The 9,383-nt window shown below is 50.4% G+C and overlaps 1 protein-coding gene across 1 annotated transcript in view; it reads right to left on the bottom strand.

Moving 5' to 3' along the window:
• Window positions 1-7,781: 7,781 nt before the first annotated feature.
• The window catches only part of KIAA1161 (KIAA1161 ortholog), a 9,432-nt gene continuing 7,830 nt past the window's right edge, over window positions 7,782-9,383 (bottom strand). Inside the window, exon 2 of the mRNA XM_009993793.1 lies at window positions 7,782-9,230. Within this exon, the coding sequence (XP_009992095.1) occupies window positions 7,782-9,230 (1,449 nt within the window). The remainder of the gene's footprint in view (window positions 9,231-9,383) is intronic.

Here is a 9,383-nt window from a genome sequence, read left to right as displayed (position 1 = left end):
CAGCGGCCTCCACCAGTTGTGCAATGGTCTCAGGGATTAATGAACTGATGTCTTCAATGGCCTAGTAATTGTATTAGTTTATAAAGTAGATATAGCTCAGTGTGAAATCTGAATAAAAGACTCTGCCCCCAGTTTTGTTTGGCAGGTGCTGTAGAATATCTTAGGTATTAAAATATTTGGGATGCTGTGTTTGTTGTTGCACTATGATATATAGAAACAGTCTCTGCTTGTAATCTTTCCACAGTCAGAAATGCCATGTGTGCTCCTGGTTTGTAAAGGAGGTTAAATGGTCTCCTTTGTTGCCTGCTTTCACATCTGATCCCCCGAGGTATTTAGAAGTTCATAGAACATAGAATCACAGAATGCTTTAGGTTGGAAGTGACTGTGACATTCCAACTCCCCTGATATGGGCAGGGGCACCTCCCACTAGGCCAGGCTGCTCCAAGCCCCATCACATCTCTCCTTGAACACTTCTGGTGATGGGACAGCCACAGCTTCTCTGGGCAACCTGGGCCAGTGTCTCACCACCTTCACAGGAAAGAATTTCTTCCTAATATCCAACCTTAATATAACTTCTTTCAGGTCAAAACTGTTCTGCCTCACCCTACAACTACATGCCCTTGTAAAAAGTCCCTCTCCACCTTTCATATAGCATTCAGATACTGGAAGACCACTATAAGGTCTCCCCAGAGCCTCTTCTTGTCCAGGATGAAGAGTCCCAAATCTCTCAGCCTGTATCCATAGCAGAGCTGCTCCAGCCCTCTGATCATCTTCTTGGACCTCCTCTGGACTCACTCCAGGAGTTCTGTGTCCTTCTTGTGTTGGGGGCTCCAGAACTGGACACAGCACTGCAGGGGGATCTCACAAGAGCAGAGAGAAGAGGGGGAGAATCTCCTCCCTCAACCTGCTGACCACACTTGTTTGGATGCAGCCCAGGACACGATGACCTTCTGGGCTGCAGGTGCACCTTGCCACCTCATGGGGAGCTTCTCATCAACCAACACCCCCAAGACCTTTTCCTCAGGGCTGCTCTCAATCCATTCTCCACCCAACTTGTACTTGTGCGTGGGAGTGCCCTGACTCAGGTGTAGAATCTTGCACTTGGCCTTGTTGAACTTGACGAAATTGCCCCAGACCCACCTCTAAAATCTGCCAAGGTCCCTCTGGATGGCCTCCCTTCCCTCCAGCGTGTTATCCACACCACATGCCTTGGTGTCACTGGCAATCTTGCTGAGCGTGCACTCGATCCCACTGTCCATGTCACTGATGAAGTTGTTTAACAGTAAAATTCACTTACTTGGTGAAGCAGACAGATGCAGCAGAGTATTTTTTTTTTTTTTTGTACAAAAAGCAGTCTGATTAGTCTCAAGAGGAAGGCACCCAGTTTTCAGCCTGCATTTCAGATGAATGCTGATGCTCCAAGGGGAGCTTGCATTTTCCATGACAGGGCAGAGGGGTTGGAACCAGATGATGTCTAAGGTCCCTCCCAACCCAGACCACTCTGTGATTCTGTAATGCTATTACTGGTGTGGCAATGGGCACGGAAACCCCTCTTTCATGTAAGGAAGTGAAAGGGAAAGCAGTGCTCAGTCTGGCAGTGTTCAGGGTTAACAGACCATCTCTGAGTCCTTACCATGTACTTTTTCCCACTCCAGAACAGTGTTTTCCACTGATGTGCCTCCCCCGAGGATGAGAAAGAGTTTCTAAATGTTTTTATTTCAATTGCTGCTTTGAAACCCCAAGGGGTCCTTGACAGCTGGGATCAGGGCAATCGGAAGGTCCCAGGGGGGCCTCAGCAAAGCTTTAGCTACTGTGGCAGTAACAAAATGGGTCTTTCTAAAAAGCTGGTGGCCTTGGTTGTGGGGAGAGGTGCGAGAGCTGTGCTTCAGCCACCTCACACCCTCCTCTGCTCCTGTCATCAGTGTGCTCCGCATGGGCTCTGCTGCCTGCCTGCATCCCAAGAAGCAGCACCACGCAGGCTCCCCACAAACTCCGGAGATGACAGGAGCTGCCTGGTCACATTTGGTTGTGGAAATCTTTTCCCTAAATCCCCACCCCTTTCTAATCTTTCCCCCTGTGCCTTTCCCTGCTGCCCCAGCAGTCCTGCAAGAACGTGGCACCAGGGCTGCCTCTTGCACCTTCCTGCCGTGCTGAGGCCACACGCTGCCAGAGCGACATCATTCTTGTCTCACTAAGCTTCAGTCAGGTCTGCTTTTTTGTGCTCACAGTGCTGAGCAAGATGAGTTTGCTGGATGTTCTGGTGACCTGGGACTCTACCCCAGCCCATTGCTCACACCATTCTGCCTTTTTTTCCTGGGGTGGGGTAGGAACTTTGTTGCCCTTGATCTCTGATGATCACTAAGCTAAAAACCACCTGGCCCTACTGGCAAAAATTAATAAGTAAAAATCCCTGCCTTTTTCTACGTGGTTTCTGGGATTTTGGGTCAGCCCAGGCCATCTTTATGGCTTTCTTGCAGTGAGGAACCTGCAGGCTGGCAGCTCCTGCTTGACTTGGGATGAACTGCCATTGAAGTTGTTTTTTTCCTGGCCATGTGCCCAAAGTGCCTCTGCTGCTGTCAGTCTGTCCTTTCACCTCAGTCCTTCCCAGTCCTGTGCTCTGCCTGTCTGCCTGATGTGTTTGTTTTGTTTGTTTTTCTTCTTACTTTTAGTAAAAGCTGTGATTTTGAGCAGGACACACTCCTGACCAAGACCATGTGGGTCAGCAGCCCTGCTGCTGTGAGCCACATGCAACTTCTTGAAATCTGGTTTGAAATGAATTGGGCTTTTGCTGTAGGTCTGTGCTTTCCATTAATAATTCTCCCTGCACCAAACCAGCTATGAGCATGTATTCAAGCACTGCCACTTAGCTGGGACTCAGCACAGAGCAGCTCCTGCTCTCTCTCCCCAAATCCCTGGTAAGCTTCATGCACCCTCCCTGTGCCAGCTTTTTGGAAGGATGCAAACCAAACTCAAACCACAAATCCAAAGATTCCAAGGAGGATTCCTGCTTTACTGAGGATTTGCTGTGAGGCTGCAGGTGCTGTAAGCTGCCAACCTGCCTCCACATCTCAAGCCAGCACCAGCTTCACCCCCTGCTCCAAGGTGAGCATCAGCCAAGTGTATGGATGCCACCCGCAGCCAAGGGAAAAGTCAAAACATTGGGAAAACACCCTTTATTGAAAAAGTAGAAAATCAATGTCCTTCTTGTCCCCTAAGCTAAGCTGTGTGTGTAGGCCAGGGCTAGTGATCACAGAATCACAGAATTATTGAGGCTGGAAAAGACCTCTGAGATACCAAATCCAGCCTAGATGGCACAAGGCAGGCAGTGGTTTGTACAGCAACAGAAAAGGAAAGGGCTAGAAAAACACTGAGTGGGGGAAAGGGGGTGGCATGGGGCAGGACAGGCTCCTAAATGAGTTTCACGTGCTCCATTTTGGACTCCCATAGCCACAAATATCCACCTCATCCCCTCCCAGTCACCAGCATCATCTGGAAAGGGAGACAGCTGGGTCTGTGGGGACAGCCAGGGCCCAGATGAACCTTCTGGAGTGCCCAAGGGAAGCCAAAAGCAGGCTCTTCTTCAGTGCTTACAAACAGTCCCAAAGCTTGTGACTTCTGAGAGTAGTGTGGACTGGCAAACCCCCCAGAGTCAATGTTGATAGGCCCATTTGGGTGGATATTAGCAGGAGGGGTGTGATGGTCTGGTCCCCACCCATGGGGGTAAATGCAGCACTGGGATTCACCTCAGCATGGTCTTTTAAAGGCCAGCCCTTGGACACAGCTATTCCCTTTGTTGGGAACAAGGGAGGGCAATACATGACCCTCCACCAGCGGGTCTCCTCCATATCCTCATCCCCTGCCACCACTGCAAACAGAAGAGCACAGGGGCTGCCAGCTCCTCTCTTCAGAACATGCATCAAAGCTGCAGGCTGCAAGCTTTAAATAAACCCAAGTCTAAATGAAAAAAGCCGCAAATATGCCCAAACCACCAGCCCCACATACTTGGTACAGATGGACTTGGTTACACTTCCTTTTGTTTTCCAAAGTTTTATATCAATCAAGGCAATTCATGATACAGTTATTTTCATAACAATTAAGAATTAGAAAAGTGGTTAAAAACAAGTTCACCATCATTACAGTCCGACATAGGAGGAGAAGTGCAAACACAAGCATCCAGAAAACCTGACACAAGACAGTGCAAGCTTCAAAATTCAATTGCACAGGCAACATGTTTACCTGCTGTTCAGACACAATCCACCACTGGCTGGGGTGGAAAAGGCAGAACCCAATCTAGCAACTTCTTTCAGGGCTTTTTCTTGGTTAAGTCAAACTAAACCCTGTTTTGGCCAGTGACCCATGGTGTAAATTGGAGAAGTTTCCCCAGCCAGCAGTTACCAAGGTGTCTGTGTACAGAGTGCTTGTGGTCTGCGAGGTAACAGAGGTCTTTGAGACCTGAAGGGCTATAACATAGTGTTACAAAATAGTGGTTCTGGTAAAAGGTTGGATGGAAGTGGCACCAAGAAGCCTTTGAAATAGCTTGAGGCAGCACTGCTGAGCCTGTTTCTGACATGCAAGAACGGCTTGGTGCCATGGACCCACAGAAAGCTGAACATATGGAACTGCTCTTCATCATCCTTCATATCCTCCCAACAGCTTTACCCTTCTCCTTGCTGGAGCACTGAATAGTCCTGGCCCCTTACACCCTAACTACAGCATTTATAAAAATAAGGGCACTCAATAATCTCACCCATTCATTCCCATGGTTAAATAAAAAGAAAATCAAAACTTTGATAATAACAACATTATTTTCTTACAAGGGGAAGGAGGATGGTGTGTCTAACAGGGAATTTCCTCTATGACCTTTCTGAAACCACCCAAAACCACTGCAAAGGGGTTGAAGGCACTGATCTGGCTCTTTCCACCATTTTCATAGTAAAAGGATACTAAAGGGACCACTGTGTTCCTCTTTATGCAGCCTCAGCCCTTCCTTGTGACGGATGTGACAAGTGGCTCAGCAGAGACAGGGAGGAGAAGACATGCAACGTCCCCCAGTCATGCTGGGATCCTTTCCATGAAGTCCTGTGCCCAAGGTCCCTCATCTTCACTGGCAGCTGAGCTGTGCAGCAATGTCTCCTCCATGCAATGAATCCCATGCCAAGAGAGGACAAGTATTTCACAGGCGAAGGCTGAAAAAGCTGGAGCCCCTCCGACGGGGCTTTATGCATTTCTGGGGCTGGAGAAGCTCTCTTCACACCCCATTCTCTTTGCAGGAGGTGGTCAGACTTGTGGCCAGGAGCTCCTCCATCTGAACTCCCACCCTCTAGCCCAAGGGCCAGTGCCCTGATGACTGACACTGGGGTTCCAGGATTAACTCTTTGCCAGAAGGTGCCTGTAACTTGTAATACAACCGCTATTCACACTGGTGGCAGGAACCAAACCACTCTTTTTATCTAAAAGCCACAAGAAACTGGCTTTGGGACATACCTGTCCTCCTACTGGGTAGGGACCTATAGGTCTCACTTTAAGCACAAAACACTGATTTTTGCAGGGCAGATTCAGACCACAAGGGATGCTCCAAAGAGTCCCTCAAACTGGACTTCCTCACTTCCTGACTATAAAGGCACTTCTGATTTTCCCCCAAACACCTACATTGCTAATCATGGACCCAGTCAAAGCCCCCAGGTCTAGCACATCTTTTCTGTCTCATGCAACACCCAGTGCAGGAGGTGGGCTGTGAGAGAGATCCTCACTGGTAGCCAACCCTACCCAAAACAGCTACATCTCCACAGCTGGCAGACTTGTGCCAGACCCTTACTCAGCCCAGAAACAATCCCATGGGAAACCCTACAGATGTTGAGGTCCCTTGGGCTGGCCTCGGCAGGGTGCCCCAAACCTTCCCAGCCGATGCAGTTCAGCTCTGCAGATGCTCATTAAAAATTCAGGGCTGAAACATGTGCCCAACCAGGGCACAGCGAGGAATGTCCCCCCCTGGGAAGGGGGACTGCCAGACTTCAGTCCTGTCTGCTCTGTCTCAGAGTGGAGATTGTCCACGGCTCTCTGTAAATGCATCTTTCCATACAAAACCAAATGGGAAAGCTGGGAAAGGGGCATCTCTGCAGCTCTACCCTGGCTGCTGGGGACTTGGGGTGCAGGTTCATGTCATGCAGTGTCCCCTCCAGAAGCCTTTCACAGCAACCCCACCTCTAGCACCACAACTGCTGCCTGAGGAAGGCCCCTAATTCTCCTGAGGAGAGAGGAAGGCTGCTTCAGAGGAACCCTCAGCAAAACCATCACCTCTAACCGCAACGTGCGACAGGGGTGGATATTAGCTTAATTTCATGGTTGATGAGAACATTTCTGCGGCTGCAAGGAAAACCAGCCTCTGGCACAGCCCCCTCAATGCAACAGCTAGTGATGTCCACCCACTGGAAAGCCAGCCAGCAGCAAATGTCACAGTCAACCCCAGACACGTGCTGCTTGCTGGGTACTGGCTGTTCCCGGGGAAGCTCTGCACGTACTTCTTCAGAAGGGCTTTGCTCAAGGCAGTCCCTCAGTCAGCAAAAAAACCTGAAAGCTCATCTGTCCTTAGAAACCAAAAGGCGTAATACCAGCAAGAAAATAATGTAATTAAGCTGCACCATAAATGCATTAAAAAGACTAAGGGGACATGCTGGTATGAACGGGGCTGCTCTAGGAAAGGCAATGTTGACACCCAGGGAAAGACACACAGAGAAGTGCCTTGCAGGGGACATTAAATCAGGGAGGAGGTGGGATGCAGCTGCCCCAGCAAGTGATGCACAGCCCGTACAGATAAAATACCTGGACGTCTCTTTAGTAACATGGCCTGCCTGGTACCTTGGTAAGTGAGAAGATGGGGCAAATGTTAGCCCAGTGCCACACTAGACTAAAGAGAGAAAGAAATATATATGTGTATACAGAATCACAGAATGCTAGGGGTTGGAAGGGACCTCTGAGATCATCTAGTCCAACCCTCCTGCTAGAGCAGGTTGCACAGGATGGCATCCAGGCAGGCTTTGAATCTCCAAAGAAGGGGATTCCACAGCCTCTCTGGACACCCTATTCCAGTGCTCTGTCAGTCTGAAAGTAAAGGAGTTTTTCCTCATGCTCAGATGGAACTTCCTGTGTTCAACTTCATGCCTGTTGCCCTCGTACTCTTGATGGGTACCACTGAATAGTTTGGTCCCATTCTTTTGACATTCGAACTTTAGCTATTGATAAGATCCCCTCTCAGTCTCCTCCAGGCTAAACAGATCCAGGTCTTTCCTCATATATCTATATACCTCACTAGTTTCTCTTCTGCTCTTAAGTCCTTTTAAATATATCCGCCATACTGTAAAATGTAAGGCAGACTCTGCAGCAGCAATCCTCCCACATCACCACACCCAGGCCAGCACTGGGTGTTCCCATCAGATCAGCAATGTTTCCACTGCCAATAAGCAACCTCAGCCTCTTGAAACCCTTGGGAACTGAACCAGTATCAAGCTTATTATGTGTCTGCAAACAGATTGGCAATTCCTTCCTGACTTTAACAGAGAAAATTCTGCCTACCCTAACAAAACTGGAGTCTCCCACTTGCCCCAAATTAAAAAAAAAGGGTACCCTTCCTCCAAATAAAAAAAAAAAAAATTACCCCAAGGACAGTGAAGTCTATTTAACTCCCTTCCTTATCCCCAATCTCAAACGAAATGTGCAATTAGAATTATTATTGTTACAAAGTCCTAGGTAAGGCATGGTTATCCCCAAGTTGGTGGAGGCCGCTGTTAGGAAACCCAGAGGAAATAGGCAACTTCATCCAGGTCGACGGGATAGTCCGTGAGCAGCACTGGGGTCTTCTCAAACAACTCCCCCTTGTAGCTGCGCCACTTGCCCGCTGGCAGGTAGACATCACGCTCCTGCTTGCCCATCTCCAGCACAGGGGCCACCATGAGGGTGTCCCCAATGAGGAACTGGGAGTCGATCCTGTGAGCAGCCTCGTCACGGGGCGAGATCCACCAGATGGGACGGATGATGGGGTCACCCGTGTCGGTGCCCTCCCCGGCCAGCTCCAGCAGGAGCGGGGCCACCAGCGACTCGTGAAGCTCTGTGAACTTCTGCGCAATCTCCACCACCTCCTTGTCGTAGAGCCAGGGTGGGATGGAGAACTGCATGGAGGGCATGAAGGCAGACAGCTCCAACCACCGCACGTACAGCTCCCGGTCAGGGATCTCCACTGCCCCATCTGTCTTGTTGGGAAGAAAGTTTCCTGCAATCATATCCGGAAGCACAAAAGGGTACCCCAGCATGCTGATGGTGAGCACAGTGGGAATGAGGGACTTGAGGCCGAGCTCGTAGCCCCAGACAGAGTCGCGGTCAATGATGCGGAAGAAGCAGGAGATGTTCTGGGACTGGTAGCCCACCCGCACCTCGGCCAGCTCATAGAAGGGAATGGCCATCTCCGTGTAGCGCCGCGACCAGATGCTGGGGTCCGAGAGCGGGCGGAAGGTGCTGAACTGCTTGGGCAGGTAGCTGGTCTCCCCTGCATCGAACTTGAAAGAGGAGATGCCGTATTTGTGCCGCAGCTGGCGCAGGTGGCTCTGGAACCAGTCACGGGCTGCAGGGTTGGTGAAGTCCAGGATGGCCCCGATGCCGTTCCACCACTCCACCATGGCTGGCAGCCGCCCAGATGGCTCCTTGATGAACAGCTGCCGCTCGATGCCCACACCAAAATTGGAGGAATTGTAGTTTATGAAAGGGTGAGTCCATAGTGTGACTTTAAACCCGTCCTCCCTTAGTTTTGCAAACATCTCTGTCACGTTGGGGAACTTGACCGGATCAAAGTCAAAATCCCCATAGGCCTGTGTGTACATGTCATCAATTTCAATGTGGCTGCAGTTAAAACCATGTCTCTTAACGTTTCTTGCAAAATCCAGAACTTTATCCTGGTCAATATCTTTTTTGTAGAGTGCCCAGGTGGACCAGATGGGGTATCGGAAGGCGTTCTCAGCAGGGATCTTGGAGGGCTTGTTGAAGTACCTGCGCACCATGTACTTGTGGATGGAGGTGATGTCGGAGCCCACGCAGACGCGGTAGCTGAGCTCGGGGAAGGGCTGCTGCCCCGGAGGGGGCTTGTAGGGAGAGTCCTTGTAGCGCGCCTGGAAGAAGAGGGCGCGCTGGGTGGCGTTGAAGCCCAGGTGGAAGGGCACGGAGTCATTGATCTTGATGGCCGCCGCCTTGGAGGAGAGCCAGTAGCGCTCCAGGATGCCGCCAAAGCTGTTGCGGAAGGAGTAGACGTCGCTCGTCACGTAGGGCACGGGCTCCTGGTAGCCGGCCAGGCGGATGGGCCAGTGCTGGGTGCTCATCTCCGAGCCCCCGTACCAGTGGGC

Source organism: Chaetura pelagica, unplaced genomic scaffold (assembly GCF_000747805.2).
Source record: "Chaetura pelagica isolate M959 unplaced genomic scaffold, ChaPel_1.0 scaffold283, whole genome shotgun sequence".
Lineage (NCBI taxonomy): Eukaryota > Metazoa > Chordata > Aves > Apodiformes > Apodidae > Chaetura > Chaetura pelagica.
The sequence above is the reverse complement of the archived record's forward strand: the minus strand, read 5'-3'. Positions and strand labels throughout refer to the sequence as shown.